General features: G+C 54.2%; 8 protein-coding genes across 8 annotated transcripts; 3 read left to right on the forward strand and 5 right to left on the reverse strand.

Annotated features, from left to right (window-relative positions):
- Positions 1 to 6,421: 6,421 nt before the first annotated feature.
- M406DRAFT_355368 (uncharacterized protein) lies at positions 6,422 to 6,763 on the reverse strand (the record flags this gene model as incomplete). The annotated part of the gene is made up of 2 exons (XM_040923152.1): positions 6,422 to 6,657; positions 6,692 to 6,763. The coding sequence occupies 2 exons, from the start codon at positions 6,761 to 6,763 to the stop codon at positions 6,451 to 6,453; spliced, it is 279 nt and encodes a 92-aa protein (XP_040777766.1). The 3' UTR covers positions 6,422 to 6,450.
- Positions 6,764 to 6,980: 217 nt separating this feature from the next.
- M406DRAFT_345166 (uncharacterized protein) lies at positions 6,981 to 9,927 on the forward strand (the record flags this gene model as incomplete). The annotated part of the gene is made up of 2 exons (XM_040922045.1): positions 6,981 to 7,419; positions 8,310 to 9,927. The coding sequence occupies exon 2, from the start codon at positions 8,884 to 8,886 to the stop codon at positions 9,925 to 9,927; it is 1,044 nt and encodes a 347-aa protein (XP_040777767.1). The 5' UTR covers positions 6,981 to 7,419; positions 8,310 to 8,883.
- A 2,580-nt stretch (positions 9,928 to 12,507) lies between these two features.
- Positions 12,508 to 12,867, forward strand: M406DRAFT_244207 (uncharacterized protein; the record flags this gene model as incomplete). The annotated part of the gene is made up of 2 exons (XM_040916254.1): positions 12,508 to 12,614; positions 12,726 to 12,867. Coding segments are annotated over 2 exons (249 nt in total), but the record flags the coding sequence as incomplete, so codon positions are not given.
- A 938-nt stretch (positions 12,868 to 13,805) lies between these two features.
- On the reverse strand, positions 13,806 to 15,149 carry M406DRAFT_219554 (uncharacterized protein; the record flags this gene model as incomplete). The annotated part of the gene is made up of 2 exons (XM_040915546.1): positions 13,806 to 14,048; positions 14,106 to 15,149. Coding segments are annotated over 2 exons (1,287 nt in total), but the record flags the coding sequence as incomplete, so codon positions are not given.
- A 2,242-nt stretch (positions 15,150 to 17,391) lies between these two features.
- Positions 17,392 to 19,669, forward strand: COT-1 (hyphal growth/response to light stimulus; the record flags this gene model as incomplete). The annotated part of the gene is made up of 4 exons (XM_040924161.1): positions 17,392 to 18,089; positions 18,229 to 18,729; positions 18,814 to 19,287; positions 19,357 to 19,669. The coding sequence occupies 4 exons, from the start codon at positions 17,392 to 17,394 to the stop codon at positions 19,667 to 19,669; spliced, it is 1,986 nt and encodes a 661-aa protein (XP_040777770.1).
- A 1,099-nt stretch (positions 19,670 to 20,768) lies between these two features.
- Positions 20,769 to 21,635, reverse strand: M406DRAFT_345169 (uncharacterized protein; the record flags this gene model as incomplete). The annotated part of the gene is made up of 1 exon (XM_040922046.1): positions 20,769 to 21,635. The coding sequence occupies exon 1, from the start codon at positions 21,513 to 21,515 to the stop codon at positions 20,769 to 20,771; it is 747 nt and encodes a 248-aa protein (XP_040777771.1). The 5' UTR covers positions 21,516 to 21,635.
- Positions 21,636 to 22,361: 726 nt separating this feature from the next.
- On the reverse strand, positions 22,362 to 23,899 carry M406DRAFT_252800 (PLP-dependent transferase; the record flags this gene model as incomplete). Its single annotated transcript, XM_040916865.1, has 3 exons — positions 22,362 to 22,973; positions 23,077 to 23,569; positions 23,706 to 23,899. The coding sequence occupies 3 exons, from the start codon at positions 23,897 to 23,899 to the stop codon at positions 22,362 to 22,364; spliced, it is 1,299 nt and encodes a 432-aa protein (XP_040777772.1).
- A 521-nt stretch (positions 23,900 to 24,420) lies between these two features.
- On the reverse strand, positions 24,421 to 25,995 carry M406DRAFT_350271 (uncharacterized protein). The gene is made up of 2 exons (XM_040922536.1): positions 25,396 to 25,995; positions 24,421 to 25,294 (listed from the first exon to the last, which is right to left on the reverse strand). The coding sequence occupies exons 1-2, from the start codon at positions 25,681 to 25,683 to the stop codon at positions 24,632 to 24,634; spliced, it is 951 nt and encodes a 316-aa protein (XP_040777773.1). The 5' UTR covers positions 25,684 to 25,995; the 3' UTR covers positions 24,421 to 24,631.
- Positions 25,996 to 26,193: the final 198 nt, after the last annotated feature.

Raw genomic sequence — 26,193 nt, forward strand, 5'->3', positions numbered from 1 at the left:
GCATGCAGGCGGGCAGCGTCATCCAGCCAAAGCTTGTCTTTCCATGCAGCACAGCAAGCGAGGCCATCAGCGCATGAATGAGTCTTATGATGTTGAAGAGAGGAGAGGGGGGGGGGAGCCCAAGACGTAATCCTCTCTCCGTCCCTTGCCAGGGGTATCGTTCGTGTTACACGCGCCTTTTTTTGCTCAGCTTTTTCAAAATGCTCATGATGATCATCAGGGCATCATCTCTGTGGAAGGGAGAAAGACCAGGTCTCATGATGAGCAAGCAACAACGTACGTCAAGCTCCCCCTTGTTGCTCCGGTTTCAAAAAAAAAAAAAAAAAAAACCCCATGTGTAAAAAGTTGTTGTGGGACAAAATAACTTCCCATCCTTCAAGGGTTCAATGACGTAGTTCCCCCCCGTGCCTTCCGGTATAGTGCAGCAAGGCGATTTGCAAAAGGGAAACCCTTCAACAGGAAGGGAAAGTAAAAGAAACATTAGGAACAAGAAGAGGACTGGGCGCCGCCACACACCCACAGAAAGGAAGCCGAGTTAGCTAATTTTGGGGACATGGCAAAGAAAAAAGCCAAACAATCCAGACTCTTCCGCGGCCCCTCTAAAATGCATCATAATGGGCATACTATGTACACTGACTAACCCCATAAGAAGGGAGATCTGCTGATCGTCTGCGCTATGAACGGAAAAAAAAAAAAAGAACAAGCTCAGCCCATTCATATAGAGAGAAAAGGGTTCGAGAAGGAAGTCATCCTGGCACGCACTGGCTAAACACAACATAACACCAAGATGTAACTATGTACAGTATGCCCCACAATGATGTTGGGGTGTGAGACCTTGTCGTGGAGGGAGAGGGGGGGGAAGGCACAGCGGGCCTCGCCTCCCGCGTCATGAAGGAAGCATTGGCACAACACTCGCATGCGCTTGCCCGCTCTTCCCCGGCGCGCGTCGAGGAGGGGTTGAGATTCTAGGTTTTTGGTCGACTGAGCTTTTTACCCGCGATGAATCACTCGATGAGAGGACGTTGCCCTTGCTCCGAAGTGCGGATCGGGACGGGGGAAGTGGCTGATCAACCACTCTCATTGTTTCTTTTATTTTTTTTCCTTTCGGCCCTTCCACTGTTAGGCTCCTGCTGTGGGATTGCATGTTCTCAAGCGCCCATGTGTTCACTGCACAGTAGTACTATGACCACACTCCGTCGCCATGTGGAGTGGCAGAGCGTGCCTGGCCGAGGGTTGCTCCACGACGGGTATGGTTTTTCGAGGAGAGCATCAAAGTATAGGTCTTTCTTTTTTTTTTTTTTTTTTTTTTTTTTTTTTTTCCGTCCATCAACTTGACTGGCACAGAAAAATCCTCATGGCCAGAGTTCAGCCAACATGTTGACATGTAAGACGTGTGGCACCCTGCATAACCGTGGATGCCGCCTACTCGACATGATGATCGACCAACAGTTTGGGCTTTGGAAGAGGGGAATCACTCCCATGTGAGGAGGAGGCCGTGCGTGCGTGCGTGCATGCGTGCGTCCTATTGCAGGCTTCTTTTTTGGATCCCCTCCTAGGCAACCCCCCCTCCCCGGCTATGACACACCAGCTGGGCAAAGAGTGTCGTTCTCCCCCGCCCTCTAGCCAGCCCAGGCCGTTGCGATTCCTTCGTCGATCCCCTTCCCCTCCCCCCCCCCCCTCTTCCTCCTCTCCTCCTCCTCCTCTCCTCCTCCTCCTCCCCCTCCTTCTCAGTAGGGTAGCAGAGTAACGTCCAGTGGCAGGTGATGGGGCCGCAGCATCTCTTCCTCTTTCTCACTGCTAGATGCGGTTAAGGGAGGAACAAACGGTCCTGTCACTACTTGTGTGGTAAGCCATGTTGGTGGGAGTCCTCACTGGCAGCGCCGACAAGCTTTGATCGAATATTCAGGTACATGATCGTATGAACAGTAATGGTGCCTCGTGTGCCCGAAGGGTGTCCACGTGGGGCGCAGTCCGTACTAGTTCCTGTATTCCCCTTTTGGCAGTATGGGGTTTGCAAGACTACCAAGGCGCATTGTACATTGTAGAGTCAATGAATCCCGCTGGACCTTTTTGGATGACAGTCTCTGGCCAAAAGAGCCCATCTAAGGGTTGGAGAATAATCTCTATTCCTGAACCACGCAGAGACAAAGTCAGGTACTCCCGTCCTACGCAGTGTGGTGGTCCGAACACTGGCGCAGACAAATGCGTGACACTGCTGAGGCGAGTAGTGCTTCGACGACATGGCCCTTACTAGTACGCCTGGATCGGCAGGTGCGGGAAAGGTGAGATGGCCCGTTTCGCTTTCTAGGCAGCTGAGCGCCCACAGGACTTGTCGATTTGGCCTGCCCCTCCCTTTGACGGTGGTGGAACCACCGAGACGGGACGCCATGACACCTCAGGTAGCACTTGGGTACGCGGCATGGTCTTGCCGAGCCAGGCAAGGTGTTGAGACTGGCACTTGGGCTTCCAAACCTGCGGAGATTCCTGAGGGCTTCGAGATTGCCAGGCGTGGTGTGCCAGGATGCGCGACAGCCCGACCACAGGTTTCCGCCCGGAGAAGCAGCTCCATCAATAATACCATGTCCTGCCCTGTTCATGCCCTGTTGCTCAGTGCAACCCTACAACCCGGTCATCCAGTGATTCCGTCTCGGATGTGTTGCCGATCCCTCCCTCAAAAGAGACCTGTCTGTTAAGAAAGATGTATACAAGGAGAATGGTCAATGTGTACGTCGGCTTCATCTTGTTGAGAGTAGCTTGTGAATCTCTGTCCCAGACCTGTCGTGTAGTACTGCATACAGATGGCCGGGCAGGAATGATGAGGACAGGCCGCGGCTGCTGCAATCTCTCCGTATGCCGACGCGTTGACTGGCAGCTTGAGATCATCCATCCCCCTCTGGACACGAGGCGCGGTTCTGAAATTACAAGGGGTCCTCCTACATGACCCTGATTCGATCCTGTGGACGGTTTTAAGTCCGCTCAATGTTCCGTTTTAAGATTTTTGCGACTTGGTTGCCTTCTGGAATTTAACAACCGATGCGACATTGACTCGACTCGTATTTGGATGTCTTCTCTTGGCTGTGCTGCTTCCCTGGCTGAAGTCGGTTTCTCTCGTCCCACGCCAAGCGTGATGTTTCCCACCGAGTCCCGCAGTTTAAATAGCAAGAAAGGTGTCAAGGTACCAGACATAGAAAGCTGCCGAGAGAGGGACCTTCTTCTTTCTTCGTAAGGACAAATACCACTTTGGTTGGCGTTGCCATCGCGGCCAGACGCGGCCCATCATCATCTTCCAACCACCGGGGCTGGGGCAATTTGGCGCTCTGGGATTCTGCGGGTCCTGTCTGAGAATAGTAGTGTGGTGACTGGGTCGAATGGACTGCAGCGCCAGCTTCAGAAAACGGATTGGACAGGGGCCATCTTCTCTCTCACTCTCTTCCCCCCCCCCCCCCCCTAAGTACAGTCATGAGCATTTGACGGGTAGCCGCCGCAATCCGTTTCGGCGGGAGCTTCAGCCCCCATGTCTGCGTTCTTAAGTACTGCAGCCATGCGGCAGATGCGGTTATGCCCCAATGCCGGCGAGGGCCTCTTCCGCGCCCCTTGTGACGTGTGACATGAAAGAAAGTAAAAAAAAGGGAAAAAGGGCAGGGAAGCGGTAGTATTCCTCGTCGTGCAAGAAGAGTAAACTGTAGTACCAGAATAGATGGTTGGAAGCCACCCGTTTGTGGTACTCGGTGTGCTGCCTCTCCTACCGGGGTGGTTGAAAGGCCAATTGACCACGCACAAGCCCGGCCCCTCCATGTCGCGCCCGTCCTGCCATATTCGTTACGAAGGACGGGTTGGCTAGTGCATTTCAGTCTCATTTTGCAGGGCCTCAAAGGAGAAACGTCCCCGCCCGATCAACCTGCCATGAGTTCCATTCCCATTTCTTGCCGTTGCCGAAGTAATCTGGACAAAATGGCAAGCGTTAGGTGTTGAAATTGCGAGTGGGAGGCCACAACCCAGCGATTCGAGAATCCCATGTGATCTGGGGCTTTGCAGGACGGGCTGTCCCAATTTGCCCCACAACAGAACTTTGCTGTTCGTTTGATTTCGTATCAGTGGAGCAATCCTGTTCGTCAATGAAAAGCCACTTTTCCCATGGGGGCTTGTGCTGGCTGGTTTCGTGAAAAAGCGCGAATTAAGGGCCAAAAAAAGGTGAAAAATTTGAAGTAAAAAAAAATCTCGAAAAATCGGGCGGTTTCTGCATGGCTAATGAAGACAGGTCAGTATGTTAAACTCACACCCCATCACAAGGTTCAGCGTGCCTCGTGCCATTTGAATTGGGTGGGGTGGTAGGTTTATGGTGTAGTATGCCTCGCAGCAGATCCATAAAAATTTTTTTGGGACGGCCTGTATCGCCTCTCGGTTGGTCCTTGACTGCAGTGCTGAGAACGCTAGAAATAGACATACGCCACTACTAAGGCGGGAGTGGTGCTCCGTGTAACATAGCAGCGAACTTTTTGCGGCCGATGATGCCGGCTAGCAACCACAGGGTCGTCCATCGTGACCCGCGGCGGAGGCAGGGTCGGAGCTAAGAATGTGACCAGGTGCAAGTAGGCAGCGCCAGTCGACACGGACAGAGGAACAGGAGGACGAGAGAGGTGACCCGAGTTTTGTAAAGGACAGGCTTCATTGGTTGGACAGGCGGTGAAGTGCTCGAGAAGTCTAGTGAGGGTTTTTAATGTTTAGCGCACCTAGCAGCCATTGGCAGGCGGTGGGCTCGCGTGGCCCACCAGGTGGGTGGCGGACAGGCCCAGGCAAGGCCCACTGGGGGTCTTGGAAAGAAGAACCCCTCTGGCCCCACCCCCCAGTGGCTCCTCCACTGCCCAGTCTCCTGGGAGCTGGCGTTGGGCACTCAGGGTCCCGGATCTGTTGGCCACGGGTGGTTGGGAGCGACAGGGGCCTCCACACGCCCTGTGCGGTCATGATCTTGGGCAGTTTTCGTGGGGCCATTTTGTGGATACAAAACCACTGGTGGAGACTGGATGATGCGTGGGTGGAAACAAGGAGGCGTGCCGCCTTTCTGTCCATAGCGCCCAGCCAAACCCCGGTCGCAGGTGCCATGGAATGATCAGTGCCTCCGTGTGTCGCGGCATTTGCTGCAGTTGTTTGTTGATACTACAAAAAAATGTACTTGGACATCTGTTACCGTGCCATCACTTTAAGAGAGAGACAGAAAGAGGAAAAGAGAAAGGCTGGGGAAGGAGGGAGGCAGCTGTTTCGTCAGGGTGACAGTGACGAAAGGGCCAGTCAGTCGTCGCCACAGCTGACGAGACTTTTGTCGCGCTCGTGATCTGCAGCAGCTGGATGAAAAATTTCGTTGGAATGCCAAATTGCAAAAGGGCGGCGAGCCTGGCATTGAAGGTGACGACGGCATCTGGCTGGCTGATGGGTGGGTGGATGGATTGGAAGAGGCGGAAGGGATCTGGGGGATCCAGGATGTCGTCCTTGGTCTCCTGCTCTCGGATGCCACTCCACACTGCACCAGTCTCTGCAAATCAGATCTACTGAAACTGGCCTGGCTGGGCTGGCTGGGAAGGAATGAGGACTGAGGGAAGATGAGGGAAGGGGGGTGTGCGATTTGGGAGGAAAGGGCCGGGGGGAGGGGTATGGTATATACATAGTACGGAGTAAACATGTGGCTCTTTCCATTCTCAGCTTAGCAATCCAACCAGCAAAATCTCTTATGACGGCGGACCCCTGTTGCCGTTTCCCCTTACCACTTTCCCCTCCGTTTTCCTTCCTCTAGCCTGACCCTGACGAGGTTCCTACATTGTATAGGAAACCGCTCTCCACCTGCGGCACGCTATTCCCTTTCCACCTTGTCGTTCCATTTCTTCTTATTTTCTTCTTTCATCTCTTTCTGTTTGAATGTCCGCTTTATGTTCCTTGACTCTTACTGTAAAAGGTGGCCACAATGAACTCATACCATGGTACCTAGTATAACACTTGTCGAAAGTAGTCGGGACTCGTCTGGCGGTCTTGCCTCATACGTACAAACAGAGTTTGCACTGGGTTTCCCCTACTGAGTACGCCTTTGTTACGAGGTGTCAATGACTAATAGGCCCTGCCTGGACCGCTGCTGCCCTAACATGACGCGCGCGCCTCTTTTCTGGAGGGAAAAATGCAGGAGGAAAAAAGAGAAAAAAAGAAGAAATTCCTGGGCCTGCCACTGATTTGCACCTGCAACCCGCGCCTGCACCGCCTGATGAGGCTGGCACCAGCCGTTCACCCTTCAGGTGGCATCCCGTCGTCATCCACCACCGTAAGGCCTGCCCGGTGGGACGCCAGCAACCTCAAGTCACTCGCCTGTCGTCGCCTAGATGACCGGCACAGGTCAATTTGCATCATCCAGAAACGACAGCTTCTCACTCTTTTTCTTCTTCGATCCCTTTTTAATTTCTCCTCCACCCCTTACATACCATACCCTCTTGTCATGCTGCCATAATCATCAATCTCTCCTTCACTCCTCCTCTTCTTAACACCCCCCCCCCTTCTTTCACCCCCTTTCCCTCTATTATTGTCAACAGCAGAATCCTCCCTCATCGGTTCTGCCGTTCCGACCAACTGCGACCAGCAGCTGAATTGAGTCTTGTGTGGCTCAAGCCAGGGATTCCAGTACTGTACAACACAATACGACACCGGTGGTGAGAACCACATTACAGTTACAGGACAATACCGCGAGCCCATCTCGCCCAGTGATCCATTTCACCGACCCCATACCCATCGCTTCGTGTCCTGTAGCCTGTCCGGTCCAGTGCCTTTTCGGTCCCGTTATCCGACCAGCTGCCTGACTGACCCACATTTTCCTCTGGCTTTTCGAGTAAGAGGAAAGAAAAGACGAGACAAGACAAAGCAAACGGCTGCAAATTGCGAACGCGAACAATACGAGGGAAGACGTACGTCCTTTCGGCCCAAGGAGCGAGATCGACACCTGAGGAAAGGCGCAAAGAAAACAGCAATATCAACACCAGTAGCACCAACCGCCGCGTCCTCAGCTCGACGTGGTCAGCAGTACTTGACGCCGTACGAAACGGTACGACACACACGGCACGGCAAGAAGAAAAAAAACACACGAACGAGAACGGATTACGGAGGTTCCATAACACCACACCCACCTCGCCCCCTCACTCCCTCCCCTGCTGCCTTTCCAGCACCGTTTCTGCAGCCACCTGCAGTCATCTGTTACTGTGTATCCCCACACTTTGGAACCTCAGCCGTTTGTAGCGGATCTGCAACCCGTCAAGGGATCTGGCAAGATCAGGATCAAACTCCCTCCCTCCCAGGCCAAGGTCGTTCACGCCGAGCCTTCCAGCGACAAGCCCTTCGCCCCATCCTCCTCCCTGATTTTCCCAGAGGACGACGCTAGGCCGAGCATCCGAGGTCAGTAACCATACATTTCGTTGTCAAGTCAGTCATAGTTCATTTATCCATTCATCTCATCTCATCATCGTGCATCATTGCCACATACCTGCCTGTCAGGTCAGCCCTTCCACTTACCTCCTCATCCTTCTCGTCCTCCTCTCCCAAAGAAAGAGAGAGAAAGAGAGAGAGAGAAGAACAACCAGTCCAAGAGGCCAGTCCAGAAACGGTATCAACATCATCAGGCTCATTTCCACGAAAGTCCCTTGAAGGGGCCCTTGTTGTGTGCCAGAGAGAGGTGTGTGTGTGTGTGTGTGGTGCCTGTGTCTTGTGGCTTTGCCAGTGGTAATCTTACTGCTCGGTCAATTTGACAACACGGATCCACCACACGCGGAACCCCATTTGTTTTGGGTCCAGGGCCAGGGCCAGGTCCGGGTCCAGGTCGTCTTCCGTTTGCTGGCCACCCTGGTTCGTCGTCTCCGTTACTAAATCTCTCTACCACACTCTTGAGACTGGCACTCCTTGACCTGCCGGTTCACTCCTCGCCCATCCTCTCTCTTCCTCTCTCACCTCTCACCTTTTACTCCTACTACCTCCCCCATCAGTCACCTGGCACCTGGACAGCTTTCCCTCGTCCTCGTCGCCTCCGACTTTTCCTTCCTCCATCCTTCTTTTGACGGCGAGAGCGATCACTGCGAAGCTTGTCCACTTCAAAGTTTTCGTTAGTCCTCATCCCTTTTCCGCCCTCGAGTCGTGTCTCACCCTCATCCGACCCGTCTCTTTTTTTTTTCCTCCCTCTTCTCTTTCCACCTCTCCTCGTTCAGCCATCAACTCCTACCCCTTGGCTGAGTCTTTCACTACAACCTTCAGCCTACAATCGCCTGACGCATCTCACAACTTGTGTGTGTCAGGTCTAAGGCAACACAAACGGACTTAACATCTTGTTCTTTGCCTCACGCACTGCGAGATCAGCCTTCACTGACCCTCGGCGACCCAGTCGTGTGCAAGGACTCTCTTGATCTCGCCCTTGCGCAAGATCAATCCTGTGATTTTTCGCCCGTTTTGCGCGTCCTTCAGTGTTCGATCACTTGAAGCCCTTGACGAATCCAACACAGTGTCACTCGATACACTACTTCGATACACTTTTCTGGTCTTGAACTTCTCGCCAACGCCCTACGACTCTTCACTGCATTCGTATCGTTGCGTTTGAGACATCGTTCGACCACGCCCCCTTACCTTCCCGCGACAATTTAGACTCTCCGGACGATAAACTTGGAACCTCTTTATGGCGCAGGCATCTCACTAAGACACCATCTTTCTTTGCCTTTAACCCCACGACTCTTCAGCCTTGGAATTTTCTGCCGGCGAACAGTGGCGCTTCCACGTAGCTGAGCTTGACCTCCAGGTGCTAGAAGCAGATCGCCCCACCCTTCACCTTCCCCGAGATCATCCTTCCACCCACCAGCTCCGCAGCAATCCGACAAGATGCCTGGTGGAGGTGTTTGTGCTGTCCTCGACTACGAGGTCGACATGATGGCCGAATACGTTGCTGAGATGGCGGTCGAGCTGATCACCCCTCGATCCGCCGTCACACCCGCTTTCCGAAAGTTCTGCTCTCAAATCCTGTCTTCCACGCGTCTCCCGAAGACGACCATCCTCCTCGGCATGAACTACCTCTCTAAGCGAGTGAACGGCATCAGGATGTCCGGGGCTTCTTTCCACCCGCACGAGGGCCAAGTCTGGCGAATGTTGACCATTGCCTTGCTCCTCGGCAGCAAGTTTCTCGACGACAACACTTTCCAGAACCGCTCCTGGTCTGAGGTGTCCGGTATCCAGGTCGCGGAGCTGAACAAGCTCGAGGCCGAGTGGCTGGTCGGCATCGAGTGGAATCTCTATGTGGATCTTGACCGGAGCCAGGACTACAATGCTTGGTTGGAGAATTGGGGCGAGTGGGTGGCCAGGAAGAAGATGGCGCACACTCTGGCCAGCCGCGAGAGACTCGCAGCCCTGGTGACTCCCATCCAGACCGACTTCAACCGTCCCGTCCGTGCCCACGAGTACGATGTCTGGCATCAGCAGCAGGTCGCCGAGTACGAACGTCTCTCCAGCCTCAAGCGGAGCGAGCAGGCCCAGCAACAATCTGCATACCGTCCCCAAGAGATTTCTTGGAACCAGTTCTCGACTGGCCCATGGTCAAGCGCTCCGCTCACGCCTCCCGATTCTGGCTACGGCACTCCCGAGTACCCTACCTCTGCGACATCGGGCAATGGCCAGTTCTACGGCGACTGGTTTAACCGAGCTTTTGCCAACGACTTCCAGGGCCACCGCTACTCGCGCCAGAACTCGGTTCCCAACGTCTACCATCACCCTCGCCACTCTCACTATCCTGGTTACTATAACGGCCAGAATATCTGGGAGATGAACGTTGCCGAGTGCAACTGTGCTAACTGCACTGGTCCCTTTGGCGCCAAGTCTCAGCAGCCCTACTTTATGGCAGCTCCTGCCTACGGCCAAGCTGTTCTGGGTTAAAAAGCCATTCTGCTGCTTTGTTCGAGTCGGAATAGACTGCTGTTACAAGAGAGCCGGCTTCGACCCTGCATGGCCGGCGAGGACACATGGATGGAGTTTATGCATTCGCATTGCGGACGGTCACGGATCGAGACCAACGATACAATTTGCATTCTGATACCCCACCGAGTCTCGGCACCAGCTTAGGTGTTCACGTACCGACACCGAAATGGCTTGGTTCTGCGACTGTTGGACCGGGTGTCTTACTCAATGTGATGCCTTCCGGCTACCTTGGGTGGGAGCTCCCGTTCCACTGCACCACTGGGTTGATGACCTGGCTAGCATGATCGCGACGCTGCCGACTCGTTTAATGATTTTCCTTTTTTTCTCCCTACATTTTCTTCACGGTTTCTTTCATCATTCTCTACGACACATGGCTGCGCTGGCCATCTCATTTATGGGCGTTGACGGACATAATACCAGGTGGTCTTCGGCAATGGCCACATCAGTTACGTTCTTTCGACTGGAAAAAAAAAATCGACGACGTGGCATCTTCACGGTGTTAGATGCCAAGAAAATTCCAGCACCCGTGGTGGTGAAATGGAACGCGCTACGGTGGATATTTTCAACTGGTCTCGACGCGTCTTGGCTCTTGGCTGTTCAGCACGCTAAATGTGAGGCGAACGAGTGACGATCAACCGACGAGAGATCATCCAGCCGCCTCTACAGCACTTCGGACCTAGTCAGCCTTTCGCATGCCGACTTAATTCTACCTCCGAAGCCGGCCGATAGCTTGAACTTGGTGCTTCACCATTGCCGCAATATGCGGTCAGGGGTGCTCTACAACACTTATTCGCGTCATCGACCTGCTTAAAAAAAGTTTGATTGTTTCGGGCAATTGGAGGACTTGCTGTTTTTTTTGTTATTATTCATTTCTTTTCCCTCTCAGGTTTGATACAACTTGTTTCAGGAGGAAGACGGTGATTTCTTGTTTTCTCATACCCCCCCGAGCCTGTCACGGCTTGGCCTGTATTTTGTTTGCACATGATTTGTCTTCGTTACATTCGTTGGCTGAGGGTTGGTTTGCACCAACACCGTTCAGACGACGTGCACAGTTTTCCAAGCAGAACGGGCTTTGAGGACGTGCCATCGTCGACCCGAGGCATATATCTTTATTCCACTGTACCTTCTTCGGCTTCCATTCGGCATGATACGCATGTTTAGAGGTTATTCTTTGATTGGCATTCATAGAAGGTGGCACGGTCGGTTGTTCTGATTAGTCCTGCTTTCGATTTTTCTTCCCTCCTATTCTTCCTTTTTGTAATGCTTTCGCGTTTTGTTTTGATACTGAAAGAGGTGGACCTACATTTGCTATCTCTACACTCATGATGCGATGAAGAGTTCCTCAGATGGGTTCAAGAAGGGATGAAAACAAAAGGGGTCTTTTGTTATTGGCACGCAAAAAGATTGGAACTGAGGGGGGGTAGCACACAACGACCACAATAAAAGCCTTGACCGGAAAGGTCTAAGGTTGAAAGGGGAGGGAAGATGATATACAAAAAGTTCGATCCTCCGTTTCGCGAGGGCATGCGCTCATACCAAGTCCAACGAGCAATTGTGTCGTGTTTTTAGACACAGGTGTGAGTACTTCAGCACTCCAGGCAACCGTGGAAGAGACGGAGGTGGTGATTCAAGGCATACCAGGTCCGTCCTGGCTCAAAAGTAACGCAAAGCACAGCACAGCACAGCGTTTAGATACCATACCAATATTAAAAAAAATCAAAGACAATGCACCAAGCAAAGCTTTGCGCAATCACGTGAGAAATTGTGATTTCCTCTTGATATTTCGAATGTCTCGAGGTGTGGTGTGCTTTTCTGACCGGCGTCATTGATTGGTGTACGCACATGTACTGGGGGTGGACTGGTGTAGTGTCATCACTGGTGAGACGGCCGTACTTGGCCGTTGAGACTCGGTGGTCTGGTGGGGAGGAAAAGCAGGTGGAAGCCACAGACCTCGCTATGAAGGGCGAATTGAATTGACTGACTCATAAAACAAAAGATTAGACATCATTCATAAGCAGACCGGTTTTTAAACAAAGGAAGAAGGGGGGAGGGGGAAGAATGGTGATCCAGTTTCCAATTGCAATCTTGTTGAGTTGGTGTTCAGGTTGGGTTGAGCTATAAAAGAAGATGAGCTAAGAAGATGGACGGGTGGATGGGCCCTCAAGCCTGCGGCATGGGGGGGGGGGGGTTGTTTCTTCTCTCAATCCGCAACATCACCCACTTGTCCATGACAGTAAACAATGAATGCCCTGTCTGTAACAAACTCGCACCGCCATTATCACATCACAACGACTATTTAGGTGAGGTGAGAGGTGAGAGGCACTGATAGAAGGATAAAGAAGAACAAGAACACAGGTCATAAATTTTTAATTTTTAATTTTTTTTATTATCTTGGAATTCTCAGCGCTTGTCGTGTCTCTTCTCTTTCTTATTCCTCCTCACCCACCAACTTAAACGACGACGACGACGACGAAATATCACCAGCCCTACCGTCTTCGTCTTCTTCTTCTTCTTCTTCTTCTTCATTTTCTTCTCACCATGTCGTCCCGCTTCATCTCCAGCGGTGCAATAGACGCCAAAACAGGCGAGCAAGTGCCCCTCCCCGCCGCCGCCCCTTCGAACGCATCATCATCCACCACCGCCACGTCCACGACCAAAAGGTCCGAAGAATGGGCCGCCGTAGAATCCCAGCTGGAAAAGGAGCGGGCGCGCAGGGCCGCCGCCGCCGCCGCCGCCGCAGCAGCACAAGACGAGAGCCGAAGCCTGTACGACGTGCTGCAGGCGAACAAGGCGGCCAAGCAGGCTGCGTTTGAGGAGGCCAACAGGCTGAAGCACCAGTTCCGGGCGCTGGACGAGGACGAGATTGGGTTTCTGGACGAGGTGGTGCAGCGGAAGAGGGAGGAGGAGGAGCGGGTGCGGCGGGAGACGGAGGAAGGGCTGCGGGAGTTTCGGGAGGCGCAGAAGGGGGTTGGGGATGGGGTGGATGGGGGAGGAGCACAGGAGGATGAGGGAGAGGGGGTGGTGGGCGAGGGGGTAGGTGGTGGTGGAGGAGGAGGGTGGTCGGTTGGGAAGAGGAAGCGGAAGCGGAAAGGGGGCTTGGATGATGGATTGCTGAAGGGGGTGAAGAGGCGGATGAGTAGTGGTGGTGCTGGGGAGAGCGGGAACGGGGAGGAGGAGGAACAGAGCAAGAAGAAGGGAGAATTGCCAAGTAGTGAGAAGAAGAAGAAGAAGAAGAAGAAGAAGAAGAAGAAGGTAGAGGATGAAACGGAGCCGGCTGTTGGCACGAAGGTCGAAGACGCGAGTGGACCAGCCGCTGAGGCCAGAGCTGCTGCTGCTGTTGCTGCTGCTCCCTCCTCAAAACCGAAAGCAGGACTGGTCGACTACGGCTCAGACGACGACAGCGATTGAGACCCACAAGACACACAGGTATGGGTTGACGAAACGTGGTGGTAGGAGAGTCTAATACCAGCAGCTGTATAATGGGGAGTGAGGTCGGTTCCTTGGATGTGTCACAATGATGCAGGAAAATTTGTCATGTTGTGAAGAGGAGTGCTTAAGCTATATTAAATGCTTCTATCCTTTTATGAGTACCTGAGCCGGGCAACATGCTCCCACCAAATCCGAACTCAAAATCTCCTCCACATGGCTTGGTAATACATCCTAGCATACATGCCCGCTCGATGCAAGTTTCTATATGTGTGACTGGCACGATGAATAGAACATCGTACAAAACGTCGCCTAAACCAATTTTGTGAGCCGCTCTGCCCGGCCGAAAAGTTGTGACTTTTCGCGTGCCTCTCTTGTCGTCATGTAGCTCAGTCCACGTCTCCAACATTGGGTATGGGGTTTTTCTTGTTCTCGGGCTTGTCAGTAGCCCATCTCCACAGACTTCTCAGGCTGCCCTTGATCCACCCCTCGACCTCCTCCTCCGGGACCACAATCGCCCTTGCGCGTTGCTCGTCCTCTGGCAGCAGCTCGAATCTCCTCATGCGCATGGCGATGCGTGGGTCGAGCACCACTGGCCTGGGCCAGATTTTTTCCTTGGCCGGCGCAGCAGGCGACACCGAGCCGTCCACGAGCTCGCTCCCTGCCGCGGTCGGGCTGGCGTCCTCGTCGGTCTTCTGCTCCTTCTTGACATCCGTGTCGCTTTTCCAGACGCTCTTCAGCCAGTTCTGTTCCTCATGTACCAGCGCCGTCTGCTGCTCCCACTGCTGGTCCATATCCGAGCTGTTGGCATCACCCACCTCCCGGAAGTCCCTGTACGTGGCAAAGCACACGGCTGCGACCTCGGCGCCTATCTCATCCGCCAGACGTCGCCTCGTCAAAAAACGATAGAAACGTGTCGGGGTGTTCAGAAAACCCAGGATGTGGGGGAAGGAGATCGGGGCCGATGGTGCCAGCTCGGCTGGTATGAGCAGCGGCAGGTGGGCCGTCGCATAGTCGTCGACCGAGTTGTACGGTTTGGGTTGCCGTGGCCTTTTGGTCTTGTTCTCTTGTTCTTCTCCGTCGCCTTCCCTCTTCTTTTCAGGTTCGGGATCAGGCTGTGCGTGCAGTGGCATCTTCAGCGGGCCCAGCCAGCCCTCGTGCAGACCCCGGATGTACTCTTTCCATGTATGCCGCCCGATCACGATGTCGCCCCGCACACCGTCGTAGTCTGGAATGCCGTGTTGTCTCCGAAAATTCTCAATGAAGTCATCATCTGTAGGTAGGTCTGTGCCCTCTTCTACGGCGTCGGCAGAGCCAATGTCCTTCTCCACCCGCCGCCTTCTCTTCCGCACCTCCTCCGCCACCACGGCGCGGATGTCCCCCTGCTGCCGTCCTTGTCTGAACTCCCAGTCAAGCCCGCTCGCAGCCAGCACAGGCTTCACGTACTCCCGAAAGTGGTCTTGGGCGACGCGCAGCCCATCGCCAGGCGGCGCCTCGAGGTAAATAGTCAGCTTGCGGGGCATGGCCGAGGGGTTGCCGCCGGGAATGGGCTCCTTGGCAAGATGCGAGACGGCATGAGCCCAGCGCGCGGTGGCGCGGCGCTTCTCGCGGCGGTCGTAGATGATGGCACCGGTGAGGGTGCCGGCTAGGGTCCAGAATATGAGCCAATTGCGCGACGGGAGCTTTCGCGGCAGGGCGGGGAGGCCCATCATACGGAGGGCCGGGTTCTGGGTTGGCTTCGGCTTGGGAGCCGTGGTTGTCGTCGAGGATGACGACGAGGTGACAGGAGGGGACTGAAGATAGGGATACAATCGGTCAGTCTTTGCCATCGCTGTGAGAGGCACCTATCACAGGGTTTACAGGATCGGATGGCGGAGCTTACCGGTGTTGCTGCCGACGACGCGGCTGGGGGAGTAGGTTCAGCCATTCTGGCTGAGGTGGTCGGCGTGCTGTACTGCTTGAGAATTGAACGGCAAGAAGAGGCTACCGAGTAGAAGAGTGGGAGCGTGGGCGGATGGCCGTCGATCTGACCTACGCGGTGAACCTCAGAACGGAACGCGACGACGTTCACGACCAAGTTACGCTGCGAAGTCGCAAAGTCGAGCTTGAAATTTGAACCCAATGTCCAAAAAAAAAATAAAAAAATCACATTCGGTCAGGCGATAAGCGCTGATAAGATAGCATTTTGCTCTTACCCGACTCTTCTATCCTAAGCGGGCCAGCTATGACGCTAGGCACTCGCCCAAGGTTCAGTCACTTGGCGCGCACCCTTTGCCAGACCCTCTGCAGCCTTCTCGAGCAACAGTGCTCAATTACTGAACAAGGCATTGAACTACTAGCACTGATCCTCGTACATGCTGAATTCCATTTGAGCCTCTAATTCTACGTTGAGAGGAGTCCAGGGGCAAGCATCTTATACCATCTCTCAATGCCCTCATGAGTTCATCCATGGCACACACCAGCCTTTGATGTTCAGTGAGTGTGTCATTTTTGTCTTACAGTAGATAGTCAAATTTGATAAGTGACCAAAAGCGGCAGTAGATGCTCTATATAGAGTGCGTACCACGGGGAGAAGACCTTTCTCCTTCAGCACAGCACCATCAGAATCAGGATAAGAAGAAGTATCTCATTCACAAGGAGACTACCAAGTTTGTCTAGAATGAAAGAGGGCGTAAGTTTCTAGATGCCTCTTCATAGAAATAATAGATCTTGCTAATAGTGCTCTTGCTATAGTTTGTATTCTATTTTGGAGACATAACCACAGGCCAGCCAGCCAGCCGTTGAGGCTTTCCAAAGGTGTGGAATCTAGAGCTTGTAGCGGCCGAGGTTCCCCTCCATTGGGCGCCATCCTGGTAGTGCGTCTCGCTAAGAATTTGAGGTGCAACCCTGTTCAGGGGAGGGTTTGTCAGAGAAGACTGGATGAGGAAAAGAAGAAAAGAGAAAACAAAAAAGGAGTAGGGGAAGAAGAGAAGCCTGCTGGACCCCCCCCCCCTTTTTTTTTTTTCTTTCTTTTTTTCTTTTCATAATAGCAATGAGGCAAAAAGTTGTGCATCTTCATTCCACGAAGAAATCACCCTCAAGATCTTGTTCTTCTTGCAGCGAGTATCGCTATCTCTGCCCACGGCCCTCTGGGCCTTGGATTGAAATTCCCACCCAATATAAACATAAAACAAGAGAAACTATATGCCAGTGAGTTTCTTCAATAAAATGGCACTTCTGTTCCAACATGTGTGGCCCCCTCCCAACTTCAGGTCCATGATTTAAGGTTGATCTACTCATGGTACTCAGAGCAGCTGATTGGTAGGTTTCTTCTCTTCCAGGGACCTGGACTCTGACGAACTCGCACTTTGCAGGCCTTGCTTAGCCTTTCCTCCCCTCTTCTTCAGCAAAACTTCTCCTTGTCTGACTCGAACGTGTGTGTTCCACTTGCGGCTACGACAGACACAGCAAAGTGTCCCTCCTCCTACTCCTCCCCCCTCCCCGCACAGTTCCTTCAGTGACAAGCCCCTGATACCTTGGAAGACCCTCGCTTGTTCTTGTTCTCCTTTCGTAGGTGGCACTGGATTGTGACGACAGGGTCGAGGCTGCTTGTTGTCTGTTATTTGTTGTCTCTGCTGGACCCTCCTCACCTTGACACTGGTCATTCTCGCTTGCCCTCACCGCTGCCCACTTACTACAATCCTCTGAAGTGGACCCACAACCCCTCAAGCAACCCAAAGCTCACTTACCGTTGACCTTCCATTTGCTGGATCCCGCCGCTCCTGGCCCACCGACATCGCCGCCCGCCCCCTTTCCCCTCCACTGCACCTATCTACCTGCCAGACAGAGAGCAAGAGAGAGAGAGATAGACAGAGAGAGAGAAAGAGAGAGGATCCCAGGGCCGGACCCTCCCCTTAGCCGTCGATTTAGCATAACGGACACGGACACGCGACTAACGATTGCACAAGCCAAAACCCCCCCGGCCCGGCCATTTCCACGACAGCTGGCTTATGTACAATGGACAATCAGGGGAACAGGTTGTACCTGAACATTGGCAACAACACCAACAACAACAACCGTCTAGGTGCTGCCTCCTCTGCTGACAGGGCTTATCCCACCACGCCCTCCACCTTCCCTCAACCTGTGTATCCTCCTCAAGGAAATCAGCAAGCTCAACAGCCACTGGCCCAGCAGCAGAAGCAGCAGCAACAACAGCAGTACGGCTACGGACAGCCTGGTTACTTCCTGCCCAACCAGCAGCAGCAGCAGCAGCAGCAGCAACAGCAGCAGCAATACTCTGCCGGATACCAAGCTCAAGCCATGGCCAGCCATCATACCGACTTCGCCCAGGGCGGTCTCCGCACACCTGGTGCCAGCAACGACCCCAACACTGGCCTGGCACACAAGTTTTCCCACCAGAACCTTGGCGGAGCTGCCCAGTCTGGCGGCTATGGCTCCAGAGGTCCCTCTCCAGCTGGCGCCCAGCGACCTCGAACTGCTGGCGGTGGCGGACAGGCCACCAACTACAGCTACCTGAACGCCCCGATGCCTGGCCAGCCTGGGTCGAAACCCTCCTTTCCTGAATTCGACGTCGCTCCTGAGCGGAATCCGGACAAGTTCGGCTCCAATGCGAACAACAACCAGAAGAAATGCTCCCAGCTGGCGGCAGACTTCTTCAAGGACAGCGTGAAGCGGGCAAGAGAGCGCAACCAGAGGTAAGAGGAGCCCCCCCCCCTCCCTTCCGCCCCCTCTTCCTGGCTGGACTGGCATCCGGCCTGCACGCCAGGACCGGGTCATTTGTGTCCTTGACGAGACCGACGCGACTGACATGCTCAATTTCTTCTGTGTATATAGGCAGAGCGAGATGGAGCAGAAGCTGTCCGAGCCGAACCAACCCTTGGCCCGCAAGGAACAGATCTGGGCCACCGGCGGCCGCCGCGAGGGCTCCTACCTTCGTTTTCTGCGCACCAAGGACAAGCCCGAGAACTATACAACGGTCAAGATCATTGGCAAGGGCGCTTTCGGTGAGGTCAAGCTGGTGCAGAAAAAGGCGGATGCCAAGGTCTACGCCATGAAGTCTCTGATCAAGACGGAGATGTTCAAGAAAGACCAGCTGGCCCACGTGCGCGCCGAGAGAGACATCCTTGCCGAGAGTGACAGCCCGTGGGTCGTGAAGCTCTACACCACCTTCCAGGACGCCAACTTCCTATACATGCTGATGGAGTTCTTGCCCGGTGGTGATCTGATGACCATGCTTATCAAGTATGAGATCTTCTCAGAGGATATCACGCGCTTCTACATTGCCGAGATTGTTCTCGCGATCGAGGCTGTCCATAAGCTGGGCTTCATTCACAGGTACGTCTCTGGCCAGAAGAAAAGATGGTATACGTGTAACTCGGGCCTGGGGTAGGGGTGCTGACAGTGCAATCCGCACCACAGAGACATTAAGCCTGATAATATCCTCCTCGACCGCGGTGGACACGTCAAGCTGACTGATTTCGGCCTGTCGACGGGCTTCCACAAGCTTCACGACAACAACTACTACCAACAGCTTCTGCAGGGCAAGTCAAACCGGCCTCGCGACCGTAACTCGGTCGCCATCGATCAGATCAACTTGACCGTGTCGAACCGCGCACAGATCAACGACTGGCGCCGGAGCCGAAGATTGATGGCCTACTCCACCGTCGGAACTCCCGACTACATCGCGCCTGAGATCTTCACCGGCCACGGATACAGCTTCGACTGTGACTGGTGGAGTCTGGGTACCATCATGTTCGAGTGTCTCGTAGGCTGGCCGCCATTCTGTGCCGAGGACAGCCATGACACATACCGCAAGATTGTCAACTGGAGGCAGAGCCTGTACTTCCCAGACGATATCACGCTGGGCGTGGAGGCGGAGAACCTGATCAGGAGGTACGTATTTTATATATATATGACATGCGATGAGCAAAGTCTCGATACTGACCTTGGAAAACTCAATAGCCTTATTATCAACACAGAGAATCGCCTGGGCCGCAGTGGTGCGCATGAGATCAAGAGCCATGCTTTCTTCCGCGGTGTTGAGTTCGACTCGCTGCGGCGGATCCGGGCTCCGTTCGAGCCGCGCCTCACGAGCAACATCGACACGACATACTTCCCCACGGACGAGATCGACCAGACCGACAACGCCACGCTTCTCAAGGCGCAGCAGGCACAAGTCGCGGCTCAGAAGATGGGTGAGGTGGAAGAAGCTCCGGAGATGAGCCTGCCGTTCATTGGTTATACCTTCAAGCGGTTCGACAACAACTTCCGATGAGCCTATGGTCCAAGAGAGTTGGTTCCTGCTTTGGATCTTCTTTGCCATAGAGGCCGGGATATCTCATGCCATGCCTGGCCAGTGCGAGCACTCGAGGCGGCTGCTTTATCCTCCGCATACAAGCTATCCTCCTCCCGAAACCTATGTCTGTTCTTTTTTTTGGTGCATTTTCAAATATTCCTGCGCATATATAACAACTCTGCATACTCTCAGCACGAAGCATTCTGTAAAGGCGGGTCAGCGAAGCACGGGCAACAAACCAGACCTTAGTCGTCTTTTGGTTGCCTGTTGGGTGGAAGGAGCATGGCACAGATGTATGAGGCACGAGTAGGGATAGACGGGATGAAACGCAATGTCAAACGGAAATGAGTAAGATCACTAAGAGTACCAGTCAATTATGAGCATTACAAGCAAGCATCGAGACGAAGGGCGGGAGGAAAAAAAAAGAGAGACAGAGAGAGAGAGAGAGAGAGAGAGAGAGAGAGAGAGACCCCACAGAAAGGTATGCAAGGCAAGGCGTTGGATGATGATGTGAAGACGGAACGGTGAGCTGTATGCATGTTGAGAAAGTCACAACCCCAAGACGGGATGCATGATAGAACTTAAAGTCATGATGATAGATGGATTGGCTGGCAACGGATCGCTTGACCAAACTTGCATAAGACTGTGATATATATCGTTTCCTTCAGTGAACAGGCCAGAATATCACAGCCTCCGCCTTTCGTCCTTGCTGCTCCTGCCTATTAATATGGTGAGCACTTTCGGTGGTCTAGCGGTTTCGCGCTGTATGTTTCGAAGAACCCTGATGACCGTCAGTCAGCCTATGAAGACCTGCCATGCCGCTTGCCAATCATGTCTTACACTGACTTGCGCCTGATCTCCGTGCGTGACTGCGTATCGACTCTGCCCTTGAGGGACGGCCGGTCGTCATCGGATGCCGCCCATTCATTCGCCGTGATCACCTCTCTGTGCGCCGTGTGAACACCATTTTCCCAGGTCCTTTCTTTTCCACCCCCCCCCCCCCCCCTCTTCCTCTTCGGTAAATATTATTGAAACATGACTGCGCTGTCGTGACACGTCCATCACTTCGACGACATCCTCACCTCCTGCCACCCAGACCCGGCGCAGCATTGAATCTCTCCTCGCGCTCCGTCATAAACATGATCTGCACCCAAAACTCCCTTGCATCCGGGTCCCAGAACTCAAACTGCCTGTCCTCGCGCTTGTCCAGCTCGCGGGCCGGGATCTTGAAGCCGCACGTCTCGTAGGGCTCGGCGGCGACGCACAGGTACTGGAAGTCGCGGTCGGGCTCCTCGACGCGCTGGCTGAAGGCGCTCATGATCTGCCACCTGGGCACGACGCCCTGGCCAATGTCCGGATACTGCAGCTGGAACAGCAGCCCCTGCTGCTTGGTGACGGGGTCGCGCACCTTTGTGATCTTGTAGCCCGGGCGGCCGATCTTGACGACGTTCCTGCGCGGGGTGCCGCCGGCGCCGAGGCCCAGGGCGCCGAAGCCTGCGCCGACGACGCCGACGGGCAGGCCGGTCTGGGGGTCGAGCTGGGTCTTGCCCTCCTTCTGCTCCTTGGCGGCGCGGCGGGCGAGGTTGGTCTGGTGCTTCTTGCCCTGGGTGTGGGCCAGGTAGGAGCCGTCGTTCTGGTGGACCGTCAGGCACAGGCGGCACTCGAAGGAGCCGACGTGGTTCTTGAAGAAGTAGGGGTCCTTGTCCAGGTCGATGGTCTCGAGGGCGAGCTTGCGGAGGCGCTCGCGGCGGTCGGCGTTGGTTGCGCTGTGGGAGGCGACGCCGCCGCCGCCGAACTTGGAGCCGGCGCGGTTTTGGTAGTCCATTAGGGGTGTTGGGTTGTTGTCGAAGGGATGATCAAGAGGGATGTTATTTTCTCGTCTTCTCCTCCTGCTTTGTTCCAGTCGTGGTGGTGAGGCGAGGTCGGGGTCGTCGTACGTGTTTTGTTGGTCGTTGGTTATAGTAGCAAGTCCGTCAAGTTAACTTTCGAAATGTTCCTGCCGCGGGTTTCATGGACTAGTCTGGCGCGGCTGGCAGCGCTGCCGCTCTAGGGGTGTGCAGCGCAGCAGCGGCTCCTCCCGGCATCGACCCCCCTAAAAGTAGCCACGAACGCCCCACTACTAGGAAAGACCAGGACCCTAACGCCTAGCTCACTGAAGCTTTTAAGCCGTCCCAGCCTGTCCTTGACATTCCACCAAGTACAGACCTCGTCTATTCTTCATGGCGAGCTTACCAGAAAGTCCACTGAAATTTCGCATGGTAGTGGCTTTGTCTTGCTTCAAGTATGGCATGGTAAGCAATGCTTCTAATTAATCATCTAGACTAAGCTTATTGACATAATTGTTTTATTGACATGCGTTGCCAGAAATGAAGGGGTCAGTTCATTGTTCCTAGTCAGACAGGAGGACTATTTCGACATCATGGAAGGTTGAAACCCAAAGTGTATTTCGAAAATGACGGTCTCCCCTGGGCCAGAAGCGGAGGACAACGTGCCAATGAAAGGCTGCTAAACGCTGCGTGTCCGTCCCTCATCCTCTGCTCTCCAGACATGACCATCCAGAGACGGAAGCCTTTGTCGAGCGTCTACGGAAGGAAGTGGTGGACCGCATGAGACGAAGGATATCTGTATATCCTGGCCAGCAGACGGTCCAAAAATTTGTCTTTCTTGGACATCATACACGAGCAAGAGCCTGATGTCTGTTCAAGAAGGCCTCCACACACCCGACAAACCTGTCCAGTTCCTCCTGCGGCGTCCCAAGAATCAGGGCATATATGCCTCGCTGCGTGAGCCAGAAGCCCTCCTCCATCATCTCGAACCAGAACAGCTGCTTCAGCGTCCCATCTTCCTCCGTGCACCTTTGGATGGCCTGAAACCCTTGCTCCGTGAAGTGTGACCCGACCACGGCGCCAACGCCAGTGAAGGACATCTTGGTGCCCTGAGTCAACGCGAGCAGCTGGGCACGCAGCCGATCCCCTTGCGCATTGAGGTCCCTGCAGGCTTCGGGCGTGTACACTTTCGTCAGCCCTGCGTGGCCCGCGTGCATCACAAGCGTGTTGTTGTTGAAGGTGCCGTGGTGGGCCAGGGGCAGCGGTTGTGTCGAGGCTAGTCTCGGGTCGAAGACAGACATGATCTCTGCCCGACCGCCAAAGGCGCCAAAGGCCAGGCCGCCGCCGAGGAACTTGCCAAAGGTCTTGAGGTCGGGTTGGATGTGGTAGACTTCTGCCAGGCCGCCAGGCGCCAGACGGGACGTCATGACCTCGTCGAGGATGAATAATACACCAGCCTGTAAACCGGAAGAGGTGTCAAAGTCTGCTCCAACCAAACATGAGAGGGCGGAGGAACAGCATTTCTCTTCTTCTTCTTCTTCTTCTTTTTCTTTGACTTACGTCTTTAGCCACAGCCTCGATCGTCTTGAGGAACTCATGCGTCCCTGGAATCGCGCCTCCACTGCCCTGCATCGCCTCCACGAGCACAGCCGCAACATTTTCCCCACGAATCGCCGCCTCCGCACCTGCGCTGTCGTTGTAATCCACCACCACCCACTCCCCTCTGTCCACCGCCCCCGGCCCAGGTCTGCCGCCTGCAAATCCGAGCACCCCGCCATGATACCCAGCAGAGAAGACGACAACGCGCCTCTTGCCCGTGTAGGCGCGCGCGGCCACGAGAGCCTGCAGATTGGCCTCGGTGCCTGAGTTGCAGAAGCGCACGCGGTCCAGGGCAAACCGCTCGCAGAGGGTGGCGGCGTAGACGTGCTCTTGGGCAGTGGTCGCGCCCAGGCTGAGGCCTACGGTGTCGAGAACGTTCTTGATGGTGGTGATGATGGTGGGATGAGAGTGCCCGTACAAGCCTGCCGTCAGCTCGCCCACCATATCTGTGTATCTGTGTGTTTAGTGTTAAGAGAGGATATTTCTTTTTGTCTGTCTCCCAATTATATATACATATGTCTCTAGGTCGCTTTTATCTTATATTTATATATGAGATGTACGTGGTGCTTTGAAGGGGAGGACTCACTTACATATGACCATCCTCAGAAGTGACCTGATATCCCTGGCCAGACTTCATGTACACGGGAAAGGGAAACGTGTACAGCTGCGTGCGTGTGTTGCCGCCGGGTAAACTCTCGACGGCCTGTCTGTACAAGGCTTCGGAGCACGGGTTGCGCGCCTTGAAGCGGGCGATAGCTGCGTCGAGGGCATCTTCGGCCGACATGCTGTCCTTGTCGAGTCGGGCACGAGGCTGCCACGGTGTTGGCTGTAGTCGTCGTCGTCCCCTATGTTTATCCTGTTAAGATTTTCTTGTATGTATGCAGACAGACCTGCCGTGTACAGCATTCCAGTTTGGAGGGAGGACTCTACTAGTGAGGAGTGAGGAGACAGAGACAGAGGTTCTAAAAAGATGGTGTTGAAGGGAGAGAAAGGAGAGCTATCAATTACTATATTGTAATACTACTTGCTTCTTATCCGTGCCGGCCGTTCACGCAGCGGGCTCATCAGATGCCGGCGGTACTGTATCAGTGGCGGCGGCTCCGGCTCCGGCCTTGCGGGGGGCCGTTGGGGCTTAACTTTAAAATAAGTGGAGGGTTTTTAGAGTAATATATTCTGTTGATCGTTCGTTCCTATGGCATGTGTAGCACAATTCTCTTTGTCAACACTTATTCATGCCATTCACAATCCTTCATCTTCGAGAGAAAACACTACAGTCTTGCAGTCTTTGATTGACTTCGCAGTTGCTCTGGGGTATCAGTTTAGATTATGATATTATATATAGTCGAGTCAAAAGAGAGTTCGCCCTCGCTAGGTGTAAATGCAATGAGGTTTCAAACACACAAAGACGCTTCTTGACCAATCTTCTCTCGCTACCACGGGGCACACACGCATCTCACTTCCCTCCCTCGTCCTCCTTCCTTCTACCTCACCAAGTAGGCTCGAGGTGATTTCACGTTTATGCGTAGCTCGGCCCCCCCGTCTTGAGCGACAAAGAGCCTGCAGCCGAACCACCAGCATGAGGCGCCCCAGCGGGCGCAGGCGAGTAGTATCCATAAGCCTCCGAGCCGGGAGCAGCCGCAGCCGCCGTCTCACCACCGGTAGGGCCCCTGACCTGAGCGGGCGCAGGATGCGCGATCTGGGACTGGCGGCGAACAGCAGCAGCAGCCTGCGGCGAGGCGACCTGCGTGTAGTACGTGCGCCCGTCGGCGGGGCCGTCGGAGGCGACGAGGTAGACGACCTTGGTGAGCTTGCCGTACTTGCGCCTGCGGTCCGTCTCAATGCAGGCGAGCACGAACAAGACAAAGTGGGCGACAGTCAGGAGCACCGAGAAGGCGACAAGAGACTCGAGTAGGTGGAAGTATCGGTTGGCCTGGCCGAGCGAGGTGAAGGTGTCGAAGCCGCAGTAGACGTAGCTTTCGCCGTTGTAGTAGTCGAAATTGCTGTCGCTGCAATTGGCGTCGACGGACCAGTCAGCAAGGGTGTAGGACAGGCTGAAGGCGAGGGACACGGTGGCCAGGAGGGCGAGGATCCAGAGGATCAGGTGCACGCCGACGTGGGCACCTGGGTGGATGGGCCGGTAGATGGAGCGGCGGGCCATGAGGGTGATGTCCTCAGCGACCTGCCAGACAAAAGAGGCGCCGGCCTAGAGACAGAAACAAAAACAAGGGTGTCAGTACAGGTAAGCCTGTTCACACAGGACAGTCAACGCAATACACTCACAGCAGCAGCCATGATGATGGCCCCGAGCCACGCGTCGAAGTAATAGAACTGCGTTATAACACCGACTGACAGACCCAAGGTAATGACGGCGAAGACGAGGTTGAAGCCGCCCAGGACGAGTTTCCCCAAGCTAAATGGTCTGCTGGGCTTGAACTTCTCGACCGGGGGCAGTTCAATCGGCTGGAACTGCGACTGTCTGACAGCCGGCTGGGCTGTCTGTGAGGAGGGCATGTTGCTGAACTGGGCCGGGGCCGGTTTCTCGGGGATGCTTGCCGACGGCAGAGACATGATGAAGGAGTCTTTTTTGTTGTCGTGAACGAGGTCGATGCGATGAGATGAGACGGAGTTGCTCGTACAGAACCACTCCAACGATTCAACCCGGACTAAACCTATCCAAAACACACACACAGAGACAGACACAGGAAAAAGTCTCTTCTCCTTCCCTGTAGTAGTAGATTGTGAGATTCTATAGTCGAATGTATGGTCGTTTCCAGGAACTTTTCGGCTCAGATGAACAAACTGCGTGTAGCGAACGTAGCTAATCAAACTCCCATGAAAGACAAGAAGATGACTGGAATATAGCAGAGAACAAAGGACATAGCAATACACACGATGAAAGGAAGATAAGGTGGAAGGGGAGGAAAAGGACGAGGATGCGTCTTGTCAAATAAAGAAAGGATTGAAATCAAACAGTGGCTCCGCCACCCACTTCTCGGTCTTCGTCCTCGCATAGTGTGCCCATCTTATTCCTGCCTTGGCTGCTTGCTTGCTGCTTACCTAGTATCGTGGCACGGCTAT

Source organism: Cryphonectria parasitica, assembly GCF_011745365.1.
Source record: "Cryphonectria parasitica EP155 unplaced genomic scaffold M406scaffold_3, whole genome shotgun sequence".
Classification (NCBI taxonomy): Eukaryota; Fungi; Ascomycota; class Sordariomycetes; order Diaporthales; family Cryphonectriaceae; genus Cryphonectria; species Cryphonectria parasitica.